General features: G+C 42.4%; 1 protein-coding gene across 1 annotated transcript in view; it reads right to left on the bottom strand.

Annotated features, from left to right (window-relative positions):
• SYCP2L (synaptonemal complex protein 2 like) overlaps window positions 1–19697 on the bottom strand; it is a 192242-nt gene that overhangs the window by 122202 nt on the left and 50343 nt on the right. The window contains exons 20-23 of the mRNA XM_062187104.1: window positions 17816–17966; window positions 15668–15811; window positions 12663–12736; window positions 12084–12153 (exon numbers count right to left, since the gene is read on the bottom strand). Coding sequence (XP_062043088.1) covers window positions 12084–12153; window positions 12663–12736; window positions 15668–15811; window positions 17816–17966 — 439 coding nt within the window. The remainder of the gene's footprint in view (window positions 1–12083; window positions 12154–12662; window positions 12737–15667; window positions 15812–17815; window positions 17967–19697) is intronic.

Here is a 19697-nt window from a genome sequence, read left to right as displayed (position 1 = left end):
GCCGCCGGTTCTAGTCTCGGCTGCTTCTCTTCCAGTCCAGCTCTCTGCTTTGGCCTGGGATAGCAGTGGAAGATGGCTCAAAGTGCTTGGGCCCCTGCACCCATGTGGGGGACCTGGAGGAAGCACCTGGCTCCTGGCTTCGGATCGGCGCAGTTCCAGCCATTGCGGCCATTTGGAGAGTGAACCAATGGAAGGAAGACCTTTCTCTCTGTCTCTCCCTCTGTCTGTAACTGTCAAAGAAATAAAATCTTTTTTAAAAAAGAAAATAGAATAGCCACTAAGCACTTATGATATGGCAAGAACTAACCTAAGCACTTTATGTAAATTATTACATTTACTATGAGGCATGCTCCATCATTATTTTCAGGTGTTCAAAAATGAGATTTTGATAGGCAAAGACATCCAGGTGAGGTCACAGAGCTGTTAGTTTTATTTGAAGCAAGGGAGTCTATATTGGCTCCTTAGGTCACCTAATCAAAAGTATTTTTCATTGTTGTTCTGTTACCGATTGCCGACTCAGAGCTTACTTCTCAGCTTCTGTTGCTGTCCTCTGTTTTGGTGTGTGTGGTTTTTTTTTTTGTTTTTGTTTTTTTTTTTGTTTTTTTTTTTTTTTTTGACAGGCAGAGTGGACAGTGAGAGAGAGAGGCAGAGAGAAAGGTCTTCCTTTTTGCCGTTGGTTCACCCTCCAATGGCCGCTGCGGCCGGCGTGCTGTGCTGATCCACAGCCAGGAGCCAGGTGCTTCTCCTGGTCTCCCATGCGGGTGCAGGGCCCAAGGACTTGGGCCATCCTCCACTGCCCTCCCTGGCCACAGCAGAGAGCTGGCCTGGAAGAGGGGCAACCGGGATAGAATCTGGCGCCCCAACCGGGACTAGAACCCAGTGTGTCGGCGCTGCAAGGCGGAGGATTAGCCTGTTGAGCCACGGCGCCAGCCTTGGTGTGTCTTAATTTAAAATATGTTCCAAAAGAGATTATGATTGAGTTTGTTTGCCACTAGTCAGTGCAGACATGCCTCTGGCCCTGGGCAGGGTTTTTCTGATAAGCCACCCTGACCTCTTAACATCCATCCTACCTGACTCCTTTTGGTAAAGTTCCTGGCTGTTGGTTTTGACAGGATTAGAAAGTCACAAAGTTTTTTGAAGAATGGCCTATGGGCATGGCAGGCAGCTGAAGGCTCCTGGTCTGTCCAGTCTTTCTCAAAATGTGAAATGTCCTCTAATTATAGTGCTTAGAGGTCTTTCAGTGTTCACTCTCACTTTGCCATTGGTAAAATGTTAGCCTTGAGGACTTTCCTTCTGCCTTTGCCTTAAATTTTTTAAATCCTTATTCTGGGGCTGGTGCTGTGGCATGGTAGGCTAAGCCTCCGCCTGCAGCACTGGCAACCCATATGGTTAGTGTCTCAGCTGCTCCTCTTCTGTCCCAACTCCATTTTATGGTCTGGGAAAGCAGTGAAAGATGGCCAAAGTGCTTGGGCCCCTGCATCCATGAGGGAGACCTGGAAGAAAATTCTGGCTCAGGGCTTCGGGTCAGACCACCTCTGGCCATTGCGACCATTTAGGGAGTGAACCAGTGGATGGAAGATCTTTTTCTGTAATTCTGCCTCTCAAATAAATTTTAAAAATAAAACAAAGACATTCTCCTCATAGAAAAAATGCCGAGATTCATATGGAAGCACAGGAGACCCCAAATAGCTAAATCAATCTTATACAACAAAAACAAAGCCAGAGGCATCAAAATACCAGATTTCAGAACACACTACAGGGCAGTTATAATCAAAACAGCCTGGTACTGGTACAAAAACAGATGGATGGAATAGAATAGAAACACCAGAAATCAACCCACACATCTACAACCAATTTATCTTTGACAAAGGGGCTAAAATCAATCCCTGGAGCAAGGACAGTCTCTTCAACAAATGGTGCTGGGACTACTGGATCTCCACATGCAGAAGCATGAAGCAAGACCCCCACCTTACACAAAAATTCATTTAAAATGGACCAAAGACCTAAATCTATGAACTGATACCATCAAATTATTAGAGAACATTGGGGAAACCCTGCAAGACATTGGCACAAAGAGTTTTGGGGAAAGAGCCCAAAGGCACAGGCAGTTGAAGCTAAAATTGACAAATGGGATTACATCAAATTGAGAAGCTTCTGTACTGCAAAAGAAAGTCAGGAAAGGGAAGAGGCAACCGACAAAATGAGAGAAATTATTTGCAAACTATGCAACTGATAAAGGATTAATAATCTGCATATATAAAGAGATGAAGAAACTCAACAACAAAACAATCCAGTTAAGAAATAGGCAAAGGACTCAGGCATTTTTCAAAGAAGAAATCCCAATGGCCAACAAACACATGAAAAATGCTCAGGCTCACTAGCCATCAGGTAAATGCAAATCAAAACCACAATGAGGTTTCACCTCACCCCAGTTACAATGGCTTCATACAGAAATGGACAAAGCACAAACGCTGGTGAGGATGTGAGGAAAAAGGTACACTAATCCATTGTTGGTGAGAATGCAAACTGGAACAGCCACTGTGGCATACAGTATGGAGATACCTCAGAAATCTGAATGTAGACCTACCATACGACCCAGTCATCCCACTCCTGGGAATTTACCCTAAGGGAAATGAAACCAGCATATGAAAGAGAGATCTGTACCCCCATTTATCACAGCTCAATTCACAATAGCTAAGATATGGAATCAACCCTAGTGCCTGTCAGCTGAAGATTGACTAAAGAAATTATGGGATATATACACCATGGAATACTACAGAGCGGTCAACATAAAATGAAATTCTATCATTTGCAAAATGGGTGAAACTGGAAAACACCATACTTAGTGAAATAAATCAGTCCCAAAAGGATAAATACCATATGTTCTCCCTGATCTGTGATAATAGAGCCCCTAAAAGGTAATCCATAGAAGTGAAATTGATACTTTGAGATGCAATGAATTTGTATGGCCCTTGTCTTGACTGTTGAGGAGCAGTTTTTTAAATATATTATTTGTTGAACTATTTACTTGGAATAGAATTAATCATATGTCGATAGAGTTAATGCAAATATATCTTAGTAAAAAATAAGAATGGGAATAGGAGGAGGAGGAGGAAGAGGTGTGGGTGGGAGGGCGGGTATGGTGGGAAGAATCACTACGTTCCTAAAGTTGTGTTTATGGAATGCATGAAGTTTGTGTTCCTTAAATAAAAGTTTTCTGGGAAAAAAAAGTGAAGTGAAAGAATGAGGAAAAGAGAAATGGCAGGTAAACGTAAGTTCAATGCAGCTGGTATTGCTTTATCAACACAAATTGAGTCACAAGCATTAGGAAAAATGTGTCGCTTCCTGATGCACGTGGCAACCTCCACCTCCGAATATGCCAAATAAAAATGGAAGGAACACGGGGAGACAGGACACATGGACTACGCATGACATCTGGACACAGCATTAGCCAGAAGGCAAGTACACTGAGGCCTCCATGTAAGCCCCGGCAAATTCTAAAGGACCAATCTTGTGCTGTGTCTCTAAGCATGTTGCAATGAAGCCAGCAATAAGCAACCAAAGGATAGCTTTAGAATATCCCACATGCTTGGAAATTATATTTTACTAAGTAACTGAAATCTTTAAATATCCAAAAGGAAATCATAGTATTAACGGTAACTAAAACATCACATATCAAAACATAGTGACACAGCCAAAACCTTTTTAAGAAGGTAACTGAAATATATTCGTCAAGACACAAAACAGGTTATAAACAAATGAACATCCAATCCAAAACCTTGAGAAATAGCCCTAGAAAACACTCAGATGCAAGAGGAAAGAAAGGCAGATAACAGATAGCAATAAACATAGAAAAGACTGACAAAGGACTGATTCTTTCAAAAGATGAATTAGGTAATAAATAGTAATATTTATCAAGGACAAGAGAACACATGGGGCCAGCGCTGTGGCTTAACAGGCTAATCCCCCGCCTTGTCGCACCGGCACACTGGGTTCTAGTCCCGGTTGGGGCGCCGGATTCTGTCCTGGTTGCTCCTCTTTCAGGCCAGCTCTCTGCTGTGGCCCGGGAAGGCAGTGGAGGATGGCCCAAGTGCTTGGGCCCTGCACCCGCATGGGAGACCAGGAGAAGCACCTGGCTCCTGGCTTCAGATCAGTGCCGTGCACCGGCCGCAGCGGCCATTGGAGGCAAAAAGGAAGACCTTTCTGTCTGTCTCTATCCACTCTGCCTGTCAAAAAAAAAAAAAAAAAAAAAAAAAACCATGGAAATCAGCTAGTACAAAAAGAGAGACAGCCAGAGAGTAAAATTAAACACTGAAGCACAGGGAAAAAAAAAAAAATGAAAGACACACATTTCTAATAAAAATAAACAAAATTCCCAAACTGATTCCCAAGACACAGGTTGGACATATCAGGACTATTAAGTGAATTGAAACAAATGTGTACTTTTTATCCATAGGGAATTGGTCCAGGGCATCATAGATACAAAATCCAGATGTTCAAATCCCTTACACAGAATGGTGCAATGTGTGCATGGAGCATATGCAGATCACCTGTATGTATTAAATCATCTCTAGACTCCTGAAAATACCTAATGTAATGTAAATTATTAATAAATAGATGCTAGGGCTGGCACTGTAGTGTAGTGATTAAAGCTGCCACCTGCAGCACCAGCATTCCCTGTAGTTGTCAGTTCGAGTCCCAGTTGCTCCACTTCCAACCCAGCTCCCTGCTATTGTGCCTGGGAAATTAGCAGATGAGCCAAGTCCTTGGACCCATGAAAGAGACCCAGAAGATGATTCTGGCTCCTGGCTTTGTATCAGCCCAGCTCCAGCTGTAGTGGCTATTTGAGGAGTGAACCAGCAGATGGAAGATCAATCTCTCTCCCTCCCTCTTTCAATTAAATAAATCTTAAAAGATGCTAGACTGCATTGTTTAGTAAATAATAAGAAAATCAACACATGATCAATACAGACATGATTTTAATATTTTTTAAAGATTTATTTGAAAGTCAGAGTTACACAGAGAGAAGAGAGGCAGAGAGAAAGGTCTTTCATCCGATGGTTCACTCCCTAATTGGCCCCTACAGCCAGAGCTGTGCCAACACAAAGCCAGGAGCTTCCTCTGGGTCTCCCACATGGGTGCAGGGGCCCAAGGACTTGGGCCATGTTCTACTGTTTTCCCAGGTCATAGCAGAGAGCTGGATCAGAAGTGGGGCAGCCTGGTCTTGAACTGGCATCCATATGGGATGCCGGCACCTCAGGCCAGGGTGTTAACCAACTGCACCACAGCATTGGCCCCCAAATGTGATTTTTCTGCAATACCTACAATCAGCAGTTGGTTGAACTTGGAATTCAGATCTGGCTGAAAAGCCCATGAGAGTATTTCAGGCATGGAAAGCCAAGACACTCTGGCAAAAAAAAAAAAAAAAAACACCAACCAACCTAAATGAAAGATCTCTGCGAGTGAGATCCCAGTGGAAAGAACAGGTCATCAAAGGAGGAGGTACCTTTCTCTGAAGGGAGGAGAGAACTTCCACTTTGACTATGACCTTGTCTAAATATGATCAGAGTTGGCAAACTCAAAAGGCTTCCATAGCCTTGGCAACTCATGACAAGAGCCTAGGGGGATTACTGATGCCATGAACAGGAGTGTCAATTTGTTAAGTCAACAACAGGAGTCACTGTGCACTTACTCCTCATGTAGGATCTCTCTCCTTAATGTGTTGTACATTGTGATTTAATGCTATAACTAGTACTCAAACAGTATTTTTTACTTTGTGTTTCTGTGTGGGTGCAAACTGTTGAAATCTTTACTTAATATATACTAAACTGATCTTCTGTATATAATGAGAATTGAAAATGAATCTTGATGTGAATGGAAGGGGAGAGGGAGTGGGAGAGGGAGTGGGAGAGGGGAGGGTTGTGGGTGGGAGGGAAGTTATGGAGGGGGGGAAGCCATTATCATCCATAAGCTGTACTTTGGAAATTTATATTCATTAAGTAAAAGTTAAAAAATTCTACAGCAAATATTATTTGATGGAGAAATTTCAGAAAAATCCTTATAACATTAGGAAGAAGAGATACAGACCATCACTGCTATATTTAATATATATGTAAGATAATGGCCAAAGTAAAAGATGTACAAAAAGCAGAAGATGTAAAAATCAAAAGATGTAAGCTACCATTTTTTTGCAAATGATAAAATCTACTTTGAAGAACCAGGAGATTCCTCAGATAAACTATTAGACCTAAGAATGTAGCAGATTATTCCAAGATGGCATATCAGGGAATGACATACTGTACTAGGCTAGGGATAAACAGAAAAAAAGTGCAGCAGGTGCACTCTCAGGGAGAGCTGGAGAGAAAACCACACTGGGAATCCTGCAAGAGGAAGAACACTGTGGACCCGTGTGGAGGGTGCGGATGTGCAGCACGAACATGGACACAAGTGTAGCAGCCGAGAACCAGAGATAGCAGCTGCTTGGAGATGAAGGCGAGACCAGACTGCAGCAACCCATGGGGATATAGCCTGAGGGGGAGCACGGCCTGGGTCCAGACTGGAGCCCTGGGGGCTAGTGGTTTCCCACAAAGTGGAAATGGGGAGGGCACATTTACATCACCCAAACATCCCCACAACAGCACCTGCTGGCTGGCAGAGAAAGGGTGGGAACCATTTTGGGTTTGGGTGGGAACTGTGGAAGACTTTGTGCCCACACAGCAACTGGCTGACACTGGAGGCCTCCTCTCGGCAGTACCAGCAGCAGTGGCAGGCAGGGAGCACCATTCGGGGCAGTGGCTCCTGTATACACACGTGATCCAGAGATTCTAGTGGAGGGAACAATCCACAGGCCCCACTGACAATGGCCCTGGCTGGGAGGTGCCCACAGCCTCCCAGGATCCAGACGCCTAGGTGGAGCTGTCTCAGGGAACATCTGCTTCTCTGTTGACTGCAGAGGCTGACAAAGAAACCTCTGGATCCAGAGACAGCGGGAGCTTTGGGTGCGGAGACAGTGGGGATTCAGTGGTCACATGAGAAGGGGCAGGGAGTAGCTGGGTTTGAGATCTACCATGCCCAACCCGGGTGCTACCCTGGATACTCGCCGCACCCTGGATCACTGACCAGAGTCTGGGCCTATCTAGCCCTAGGAAGAGGCTCGAGGTGACAGACTACCCCTCTGTAGACACGTCTCAAGTTCATCCTGAATGTACCATGTCCACATTTAGGACAAGCCTGGACTTGGGCATCCTCTAGTGTTGAAGCACTAGCCAGCAGCCTATGGAGAACTTGCAGCCAACCTCAACAGGGGGCGTTCTCTAGTACTGGAATAGCAGTAACATGTACAGACTCAGAGAAAATAAGCAGACTGCTTAGAATTTCTGGGAGGACAAACGCCAGCTTATGAAGACTGGAAGAAAAGCTCTAATCCTCTGACACACAGATGATAGCATGTGCCAGCAAGCATCAAGGACTCCCAGGGAACCAGGGCGTCAACCAACAAACAAATAAGGAACCAGAAACCAAGGAGAGATCGACTGATATATGTAAGTTCTTAGACGCAGAATTTTAAACATGTTTTAAGGAAATTTGAGTAACTCAGAAGACACAGAGAGGGGCTGGCGCTGTGGTGTAGTGGGTAAAGCGGCTGCCTGTAGCACCGGCATCCCATGTGGGCACCGGTTCTAGTCCTGGCTGCTCCACTTCCGATCCAGCTCTCTGCTGTGACCTGGGAAAGCAGTAGAAGATGGCCCAAGTGCTTGGGCCCCTGCACCTGTGTGGGAGACCCAGAGGAAGCTCCAGACTTTGGATCAACACAGCTCTGGCTGCTGAAGCCATCTGGGGAGTGAACCAGCAGATAGAAGAGCTCTCTTTCTCTCTGCTTCTCTGTAACTCTGTCTTTCAAATAAATAATTAAATCTTAAAAAAAAAAGTTACCCTAACAGAGATACTCAGAGAGTAGGAAGTAATATTTAGAAGTTTTTGAACATAAAAGTACACTAACACTAAGCAAACTTACAACACAAGAAACGATATTAATAGGTCAAATGGGAAATAAGTAGTGAGCATGAAGACAGGCTATTTGAAAATACACAGAACAGAAACAAGAAAAAAGAATGAGTAAGAATGAAGGAAGCTTATGGGAATGTTGGCGGAGCATCAAAATAAGAAGCATTTGAGTTTTTGGAAACTTCAAGAGGGCCTTGAGAAGTCCAAAGGGGTAGAAAGCACATTCAGAGAGATAACAGAAAAATGTCCCAAACCTAGGCAAAGATACAACTATCCATGGATGGGAAGGTCAAAGGTCACAGTCAGATTCAATTGAGGCAATTATACCACAAGATACATTATACTTAAGCTCTCAGAGCTGCAAGAGAAAACAATTAACACATGGGGGTGTCCAGATTTCCCGGACTGTGGACTTCTGAGCAGGAATCTTTCAGGCCAGGTGGGACTGGGTAAGCCCTTTGCAGTACTTAGAGGAAAAACTGCCAAACAAGAGTACTGTACTCGGCAAAGCTACCCTTTACACGTGGCAGAGACAGAAAAACACATGCCCAGAAAAGCAAAAGCTGAGAGAACTGATCACCACCAGATCTGTGTTCAGAGTAGGCTAAAGGGAGTTCTTCAAACTCAGAGACACTAACTAGAGAAAATTGACAAGGCTGCTAAGAACATGCATTTGGAGATGGTCTCTTCAATAAATGGAGTACATAAAATGAGACATGCAGAAAACTTAAACTAGACCCTATCTTTCACTATATATACAAAAAACAACTCAAAATGGATTTAAAACCTCAAGATATTGAGCTGCTATACTCTTAGAAAAAACATGAGGAAATAATTCAGGACACTGGAATATACAATGCCAATGAATAAAACCCCCAAAACACAGGCAACAAAAGCAAAAACAGACATAGGATTTCATCAAACTGAAAAGCTTCCGCATAATAGAGTGAACAATCAGAGTGAAGCCTCTGGAATGGAAGAAAATGTTTGCTATGTACCTGACAAGTGGTTCACATCCGGAATACGCAAGGAACCCAAATAACAACCCAATTTGGGCCAGAATTGTGGTGCAGTGAGTGAAGCTGCCGCCTGCAGCACCAGCATTCCACATGAGCCCTGGTTCAAGTCCCAGCTGCTCCACGTCCAATCCAGCTCCCTGCTAATGGCCTGGGAAAGCAGCGGCAGATGTCCCAGTGCTTTGGCCCCTGCACCCACCTGGGAATCCTGGATGAAGCTCTTGCTTTGGTCTGGCCCAAGCCCTGGTCATTGTGGTCCTTCAAGGAGTAAACCAGTAGATGGACAATATTCTCATTCTCTTTCATTCTCTGATTCCTCTCCTCACCCCCAAACCCTTTCAAATAAAAAATATTTAAAAATAATTAAAAACAGGAGGTATCTGAATAGATATTTATCAAAGGAGGACATACAAATGGCCAATACATACATTGGAAAACACCCTCAATACCACTAATCATCAGGGAAATGCAAGTTAAAACCACAATGAAATACCACTTCATTCCAGTTAGAATGGTTCTTATCAAAAAGACAGGAGAGCAAGGACTGGTGAGGATGTGGAGAAAGGGGAACCTCCTAAATATTGATGGGAATTTTAATTATCACAGCCACTGGTGGAAATCAGTATGGATGTTCTTCAAAAATAAAAACAGAGCCACCACACGACCCTGCGATCCCACTCCTGGGTGTACATAGAAAGAACTGGAATCAGTTTGTCCAACAGCTTCACTCCCATATTCACCGCAGCACTATCTCTACAGCCAGGCAACAAAAACAACCCAAGTGTCCATATACGGAGGAATAAAGAAAACGTGGTGCATAGACACAATGGAACGCTACTCAGCCCTAAAAAGGACGAATCCCATCATCTGTAACAACGAGGATGTCATTGCATTAAGCGTATTAAGCCAGGCAAAGACAGACAAGTACGGTATATTGCCAATCATGTGTGGAGTCTAAAAACAATGATCACATGGAATTTGAGAGTAGAATGTTGGTTACCAAGGGCTGGGAAGAGTAGCAGGGAGGCAGGGTGGGGGAAAGGTTGATTGGCAGTTACTAAGTTGCAGTTAGGAGAAAAGAGTTCTGGTGATCTCTCACACAGTAGGCTGACTAGATAAAGCAATGTCCCTTCGCCCCTCTTCTATAAACTACACACACATATGTACACATATAAAAATAAAGGCCAAAGAGAATCTTTCATCTTTTCACCAGAATGTCAATAGTTCTATTTACCCTTTATTAAATGATGTACACCATTGGGACGTCACGCAATATATCATAAATATGTATAATTTTATGTAAGTTTAAAATCAAACATGATTTAAAGACATTTAAAATAATAAAAAGGATATGGAACCACAAAACTCTTACATACAGAGTTGGTAGGAAACAAAATTGAAATAGCTACTTAGGAAAAACAAACATCCAAGAGTGCTGAAGATAAACATACTCTCTAACCTAGCAATTGTACACATTTGTATCAGAAGAAAGGTGTATTACACCTTCTAGTGTCATTTATACAAAAACTGACCCTGCTAAATCACAAATGCCCCATATCCCACTGAAATGCTGCCTCGTGCTATATCTTCATGTAACTGAGGCGACCTTGGGATGGGGGGAACGTACTTCACCCGGGTGCATCAATGCAAAGGGCTCTGGTAAATGTCGAGCCAAGGAACAAACCCACACACGAAACACCCAGTATAAAGCCATCTGTTCACTTTTCACATCAGTATTTAGTGCATCTCACATGCAGCATTTGGGAACACACAGAGGAAGCACGACGACAGGTAACAACTACAAAGGATTTCCACGAAACTCAGGACAGTCCTTAGCTCTGCAAGGAATGGGGAGTTAACAGGGAGCGACCTAGGAGGTCAGGAATCTAAGCTAATGGAAGCTGTCAAAGTTCTCAGCCTGTGCAGCGGTTGCACATTCACTTTATAATCATTCGTTAAATGTACACATTGTACGACTTCTACAAGAATCACATTTTTCACAATGCAGAAGTAGGGGGAAAAAATCAGTGGAATCTAAGGCTAGTATCTCCAATTGAGGTGCTGGGATGGGAGGTTTTAGGTTGGAGCAAGGCAGAATTTTCAAAGTAACAGCAGTGTTCTCTAAAACTGGATGGTGGCTCACAGATACTTCTGTGGATATTCTAAACATTCTGCATATAAATTATAACCATTTGAACCATTTTCATGTTTAATTTAAAATATCAAGGAAAAGAGATGCAGCTAAGAAATAGAATGAGTGGCTATGTGTGGAACCGGCATTGTGGCACAGTGGGTTAACCTACCACCAGCATCTCACGGAGCTCTGGGTTCAAGTCCCAGCTGCTCCATTTCCAATCCCGCCCCCTGCTAATGCACCTAGGAAAGCAACAGAAGGTGGTCCAGGTGCTCAGGCCACTGCCACCCATGTGAGAAATTCAGATGGAATTCTAGGTTCCTGGCTTCGGATTGGCCCAGCCCTGGCCATTGCAACCATTTGGGGAGTAAACCTGCAGATGGAAGATCTCGGTTTCTCCCTAACTCTGCCTTTCAAAAAAATAAATAAATCTTAAAAAAAAGGAGTGGCTAGGTGTTATATTACATTAATATATTAACACATTGCATATTCATATTTCATAGTAACACATTATCATACAAATGCAATACTGTGAAGTAGCCTGGAAACCTTCTTACCACTGTCACCCTGAGAAAATGTATTCAGAATGATTAATAACCTGGCCACATAACTGCTTAGGACATTACTTATGAATTGGAAGTGACCTACATATGTGGGGATGAGATGAGCTCTGGCGCTGTGATCCCCAGCAAAGCGCCCTCCCTGGGCTGGGCAGGAGGACGGCTGATGGGATCCAGGTCCTAGACTGTCCCTGCCTTGGCACAAGAGTCTGGCTCCCGAGCAGAGCCCCAGTTGCTCCCTTGACTTTCGTGAATGTTTGGAGCTGGGAAAGCCGCTCAGACTGCTCGGCCTGTGGCCTGGCCATGGTCACTCTGCACAGTGCTTTTACCTTCACTTCCTTCTGCAAAATGAGTTTATCCTTCTCTTACCTCTGTCTTCCAAGTTTTGCAGCTTATGTTTGAAGCTAGTATTTTCCATTGTTGACTCTTGGTTCCCAATCTTAAAAAACAGAAGAAACAAACCACATATACATATATATAGTTATGTAATTGAGACATAAGTGGTATTATATTATTCCCTTAAAAATGACAAGCACGTATGTTATATAAATATTAATGGGGGGGGAGCCAGGTGACTAGCTAACAATTAAATAGTACCTTAGGGGTGGGCGTAGTGGTACAATGGGTTAAGCTGCCTCTTGGGATGCCCAATTCCATATATTGCAGTGCCTGGTTCGAGTCCTGACTGCTCCACGTGAGATCTAGCTTCCTGGTAGGCGGCAGATGACAGCTGAAGTACTTAAGTGCCTACCATCCAAGCTGGAGACCAGGATGGAGTTCTAGGCTCCTAGCTCTGGCCTGGGCTGGCCCAGCCCTGGATGTTGTAGACATTGGGGGAGTCAATCAGCAGACAGAAGACTGCCCTGTGCCTATCTCTACCATGCACACAATCAAGCTTTCTGTCATTCTGCCTTTCAGACAAACTGGAAAAAAAGAAAAAAAAAGTACCTTAGATATTTTGTCTTCAGTTTCTGAGTTTTCTAAAGAAGAAAACCCACTCAGCAGCTGGGGACTTCGACTTTCTAGGGAGAGAGAGAACAGTGTCAAGTGAATAAACACGCCAAGAAATTATTGGAGGAAATCACATTCCACTATTGCTCTCTATTAAATCTGATCAATTAAAAGTGGACACAGTGCTAAAAAATGAGAACCTTGTGTTTTTCAAGACATGTATGTTAATTAGGTTTGTAGATCTGTAGATAGTACAGTCAATTACCTCAACTAAATCAAGGACATTAGGAGTAATCTATTTGGCCCCAAAAGACATGGGCAAGGATCCTAGCAGGTCAACCTTGCGATTCTGCTCTTCTGTCTTAGAACCCCTCTCCTGTGTGTGTGATGCTCATACATGTACATCGTGTCATGGTTATCACTCGGATTAATACCGAGATCACCATGCATGCTGCATATCAGACCCCCACAACTCATTCAACTTAGAACTGAGACTTTGTGCCATTTGCCCAACACTCCCTCATCTCTCCCGCTCCCTAGCACCCAGTCACTTCTGCAAGCTTGACTTTTTAAGATTCCACGTGAAAGTGACATCACACAGCACTTATCTGTGTCTGGCTAACTTCACCTAGCGTCATGTCCCTCAGGTTCATGCCTATTGTTAAAAGTGGCAGTATTCCCTTCTTTTTGTGATTGAAGAAAATCTATATTTTCTTCATCTTTTCATCCATTGATGGAAATGTAGGTGTTTTCATATCCTGGCAATTGCTAATAATGATAAAATGAACTTGGGAGTATGGGTATCTCTTTGGAATACCAATTTCATTTCTTTAGGATTTAAACCCAGAAGTGAGATTGCTAGATTGTTCTATTTTTAATTTTGAGACCCCTCTATGCTTTTTCCTATAATGGCTACACTGACTTATATTTCCACCTACTGTATACCACACCAGATTTCCACTTTTAAACATTTGTCAGTACTTGTTTCCTTGTCGTAATAGCCATCTTACACAGGTGTGAAACAACAGCTCATTGTACTGGTTTGCCTTTCCCAATACTGAGTACATCTTTACAGGTCTCTAAGACATTTGTATGCTTCCTTTGGTATAATGTCTATTCAGGTCCTTTATCTTTTAAATTGGGTTACTTGGTTGTTTTGTATCGAGTTGTATGGGTTCCTTACATCTTTTCAATACTATCTGTTATCAGATACACAACTTGAAAACATTTTCCTCATCCTGTAGGTTGTCTTTTCATCCTGTCGGTTTCCTTTGCTATGTGAAGACTGTTTAATTTCATGTAGTGCCACCTGTTTACTTTTATTTTGTTGCCTGTGCTTTTGGTGTCTTATACAAAACAACTACCGAGACCAACATCAAAGAACCTATTTCCATGTTTTTACTAGAAGTTTTATGGTTTCAAATCAGTCTTTTAATCCACTTCGAGTTAGGTTTTACATATGGAGTAAGACATGTCCAATTTCATTCTTTTGCACACAGATATCCAGTTTCCCCAATGCCATTTCATAAAGAAACTTTCCTTCACTCATTGTGCATCCTTAGCTCAGAAGTAAAACCATACCCATTGCAGACAACTAGTCTTTAGTCATGCTATCAGTTCTGTGACTGTTTTCATACCTGTATCACATTGTTTCTATTTCTAGAGTTTTGTAAATATAAACTCAAGCAGCTTTGTTCTGCCCTGTAAGCCTGTTTTGGCTATTGAGGTATTTTGAGTTCCTACACAAACTGAAGGATTATTTCTTCTCTTTTTGGGAAAAGTGCCATTGAAATTTTGATACACATTTCATTGAATCTAGATTGCTTTGGGTAATATGGCCATCTGAGCAACATCTAATTATTCCAGTCCATGGACATGGGGGATCTTTCCACTTACTTGTCTTCAACTGATTTCATTAATGTCCTACAGTTTTCAATATGCAAATCTTTCACCCCTTGTCTAAATTTATTGCCGAGTTTTTCATTCTTTTGGATGTGATTATAAATGGAATGGGATTGTCTTGACTTGTTTTTCAGATAGTTGATTATTAGTATATAAAAATATGAAACATTTTTGTAGTTTGATTTCATATCCTGCAACTTTACTGAATTATTAGTTCTAACAGGTTTTTTGTAGTCTTTGGAGTTTCCCATACAAAGATCAATTCAGCAAACAGTGATAATTTAACTTCCTCCTTTCCAATTTGGATGCCTGTCCCCCCCCCCCAACCCCGCCCTGTCTAATTGCTCTAGCTAAGACTTCTAGTACTCTGATCTTAGAGGAAACACTTTCAACTTCTCACCACTAACTATGATGTTAGCTGTGGACGTGATGTTAGCTGTTAGCCTTTATCATGCTAAGCTACCAGTCCATATACACCTAATTTGACCAGAGTTTTCATCAAAAAGTGATTTCAAATTTTGTCAAATACTTTCTGTATTGCTACAACACAGTTTGGTCAAACCAATGGTTAAGAATGATATACTACTATAGTTTTAATGATCCGTGATTATTTAAAAATTCACTGTATATGAGTGAAGGGGGCATTTTTCATATGATTATTGTTCCTAGGCCTTGCCCAAATTCCCACTGAACTAGTCTTTTGACTTTAACTTGTTGAACTCTTTAGTGGAACATTAAGCCTTTGACTATAATGTAAATTCAAGAAGATATTATGTCAAAAATTTAAAAAGGCAGGGAGGAAAGGAGGGAAATGTCATTACATTCTTAGGGCTGTATCTATGAAGTACATGGAATCTGTTCTGTTAATGTGTATTAGTATCACATTAACATGAAGGAAAAAATAAAGACTTCTAAAATTTCAAAGACTAGATTAAGATCCAAAAACCTCCATATTCTTTTTGCAGAGACAATCATATTTACACTTTCCTTAACAGATACTACAAGAAAAATGTTTTGTTTGCCACAGAGTACTTTTACCTATATACACACACATATGTGTTTATATAATCTCCTACACAAATCAACAGAAAATCATGTACCTGTTCTCTGGGCAGAATCTTCAGGAATTACGGTGGCAGAACTCCCCTGCAATTTTGTTTCAGGAATTTCTTCTGGTGCAGCATTCTTCTGCCTGGATGTGTCCTTCTGTAATGGAATCAGACGTTTAGCCAAAAATATAGTACCTTGAAGTGTTAATATTCATAACCATTCAAAACAAGTTATCAAAAAAAAAAAAAACTCCAAGACATTTTCAGTGTCTTTCTAAGCAGATTAAGTATTCAATGCTTAAGCATTTTAAATTAAATATTTAAATTTATTTTGATTGATTGACTGCTATAAATGAGCAGTTCTCAAAATATGGTCTGGAACTAGAACATCAGAAACACCTGGAAACTTGATAGAAATGCAAATTCACAAATTCTCTATGATCTACTCAGTCGGAAACTCTGGGTACAGAACTCGGTAATCTGTTCTTTACCAAATTATCCTGGTCACTGAAGTTGGAGAACCAGGATTTCGTCTAATCCACCGCCTGCTCTTGCTGACAAAGTGTTATTGGAACCCAGGGCACCCTTTCATTTCCACACTGTCTATGATTGCTTTTGGGTTACAAAGGAAGAGATGATTTGTTGACAAAGAAACAACATGGCCTGCAAAGCCTAAAATATTTACTCCTCTCTCTGCCTTTTAAGTAAAACAAGCATGCAAGCAAACTGGTGAGCATTGTGGTACAGCAAGTTAAGCTACCTCTTGGGATGCCTGCATCCCATATCTAAGTGCTGCCTGGAGCCCCAGACCTTCCTCTCTCATCCCACCCAGCTTCCTGCTAACCCATCCCAGCAGGCAGAGGATGTCAGCGCAAGTGCTTGGGCCCCTGCTACCCACATGGGAGTCCTGGATGGAGTTCCAGGCTCCTGGTTTCAGCCTGGCCCAGCCCTGGCAGTTGTAGACATGTGCGAAATCAACCAGCGGATACAAAGTATCTCTTTGTCCATCTCCTTCTCTGCACCCACCCACCACCCAATCTATTTCCCCAGTAAAATCAACATTTAAAAACGTTTTATTATTTAGCCCTTTACAGAAAAACTTCTGACCCTTTCTTTAAATGTTTTGAAAAGTAATATTTATAGAAATCAGCAATTCATGCTGGACGCTTAGTAGTCCTCGCAGGTTCTGTGGCAGTCATTTACATACCATTAAACCACCAGTTTGTTTTTCTCACATCTCTGGAAGTCTGAGAAGTGCAGTTTATCCCCTAAGAGTGCATGGCAGCCCAGAGGAAATTTATTTACCTGGTTTTTCTCACGATCGCTGGCACTGCCAAGAGAGAAAAGTGGCAAAACTAGAAAAGAAAGCAAATGTAAGGGCTGTAGCAGGTAAAACCACCACCTGCAAGGTCATCATTCCACATGGCAACGGTTCTAGTTCCAGCTGCTCCACTTCTGATCCAGCTCTCTGCTACGGCCTGGGAAAGCAGTGGAAGATGGCCCGAGTGCTTGGGCCCCTGCACCCATGTGGGAGACCTGGAAGAAGCTCCTGGCTTTGGTCTGGCCCAATTCCAGCCATCTGGGAGTGAACCGGCAGATGGAAGACTACCTCTGCCTCCCTCTCTCTGTAACTTTGCCTTCAAAGGGAAAGAGGGAACTCAATTCAGCATGAATATATTTCCTTAAGGGACACAGAGAAATTCCACTCTCCCTCTCCCAGGTGTGCAGGCCAATGCCTGGGACATCTTCCCCTTCCCAATTGCTGTCTGCAGATCCCTTTTGAGTTGTTCAGCCTGGTTCCTCACCACCCTGCAGGACTCTGCCCCAGGCTTTATCTCTGAACACCACCCCCAGATCCTCATGGTCTCACATGACTGTTTCCCCATCCCCTCTGCTCTTCAAATCCCATTCCTTTTCATGTCTCGCCTCCCTCTTCGTCAAAGATTTCCTGATGACTCCAGCTCATGCCAGATTCCCCTCCATTTATCCGTAACTCACACTTACCAATTGCTGGTCCATCCCAAAGTCTTCTCTGCTTCGTGTATGTTCATTTTGCCATTCCAAGTTAATTGTGAGACAGAGAAAGGGACAGGCCCCAGGATTATGTATTTCTTTGGTGCCCTTTCATAGCGCATACCGAAAAACTAATACCTGCTGGCCGATTTGAGAAATGACTCAAAAGACAAGCACTAAACTTACTTCTTCCACTGCTTCTGACTCTGGTTTTTTGTCTTCTGCTAGGATACGGTATGAGGGACTTCTTCTTTTGGTTACTGGTCCAAGATCGATCACTGGCACTACTGCTTGACTCTTCGTTACTCTCAGAAAACAGATGCTTCCTGTAACTGGACTTTAAAGACACGAGCGCAATGATAAATGAAGACTGTTAACGGGTGTTGGTGCCATGTACGTAGAATAAGTTTATTACTGCCAAGTTAGACATAAGAGAAGTAACTCTCACACAATGAAATGATTTAGAAGCAAAGAGGAGGAAAAGAAAAAGATTATTCCATGAGTCAGTTCTCAACCCAGACATTATGAAAAGAATGACAAAATTCTCTCAGGTATTTCTAACTGAGATGTTAGAGTTGGCACAACCTTCAAGATACTAACAAAAACAACAAAAGCAGCTATAAAGGCATTTTTTTAGGGTCTGGTATTGTGGCACAGGTTAAGCTGCTGCTTGCAATGCCCATATTGGAGCGGCAGCGAGTCCCAGCTGCTCTGCATCCCATGCAGCCCCTGCTAACGCACTTCGGCAGCAAAGGATGGCCCAAGTACTTGGGCACTGCCACACATGAGACCTGCATGGAGTTCCAGGTTCCTGACTTTGGAACAGCCCTAGCCAGCTGTTGCAGCAATCTGGGGAGTGAATGAGCAGATGGCAGATGTCTGTCACCCTGCATTTCAAATAAATCTGTGTGTGTGTTTTTATACACACAAAGAAAATCCCCTCTACACCTTAGAAGAAAGACCAAACAGGGGGATTATTTCTGTTTAAACATTAAAGTAGGGGCAGGTGTTGCGGCACAGAGGGCTAAGCCACCACTTGTGATACTGGCATGCCATATGAATGCCAGTTTGAGTCCCAGCTGTTCAATTTCTGATCCAGGTTTCCGTTAACGTGTCTGGGGAAGCGGTAGATGATGGCTCAAGTGCTCGGGCTCCTGCCACCCACACGGGAGACCCAGGTGGAGTTTCTGGCTCCTGGCTTCAACTTAGCCTGGCCCAGTTCCAGCCATTGTGAACATTTGGGGAGTGAACCAGTGGATAGAAAATTTCTGTCTCTTCCCCTATCTCTAAGTCTGCCTTTCAAATAAACAAGTCTTTGGATTTTTTTAAAAAATAGTGTTTTTCCCATTTTCTGTAAACGGTTATTTAATATACAAGTTTCATGTATTTTACATATACAGATTTAGGAACATAGTGATGCAACTCCCCCTACCCTCCCTCTGATGCTCCAAACCTTCTTTCTCCTCCCTCTCACATTCCCACTCTTAATTTTTTACAAAGATCTACTTTCAGCCTACTTAATGATCATATAGTTAACCCTAGACTAAGTAGAAGAGTTCAACAAATAGTATGAAAAAGAAAACACAGTTCCTCACCAAAAGAGACAAGAACTATAAAACAATCATGGAATTTCAAAATGTCCATTTCACTTCAATACATTATGTTTTAGATACTCTTATTAGTTACATTAGGGAAATCATATGATATCTTTTTGGGACTGGGTTATTTCATTAAAAGTAATGATTTCCAGTTGTATCCATCTTGTTGCAAAGACAGGTTTTTTTTTTAACAGCTGAGTAGTACTTCATAGTGTGTATACATACTATCTATAGAACTTCTCAACCCACAGTTGGACATACACTTTCTTCTCATTAGAGCATGGAACTTTCTCTAGGATAGACCACATGCTAGGCCATAAAGGAAGTCTCAGCAAATTCAAAATAAAATCAAAATTATACAATGCATCTTCTCTGACCACAATGGAATGAAGCTGGAAATCAACTCAAAAGCCTTTTGATCATTTGCAAACACATGGAGACTGAAAAACATGCTCCTGAATGAACATTGT

Source organism: Lepus europaeus, chromosome 3 (assembly GCF_033115175.1).
Source record: "Lepus europaeus isolate LE1 chromosome 3, mLepTim1.pri, whole genome shotgun sequence".
NCBI classification, from domain to species: Eukaryota; Metazoa; Chordata; class Mammalia; order Lagomorpha; family Leporidae; genus Lepus; species Lepus europaeus.
This window is presented reverse-complemented; position numbering and strand designations above follow the sequence as displayed.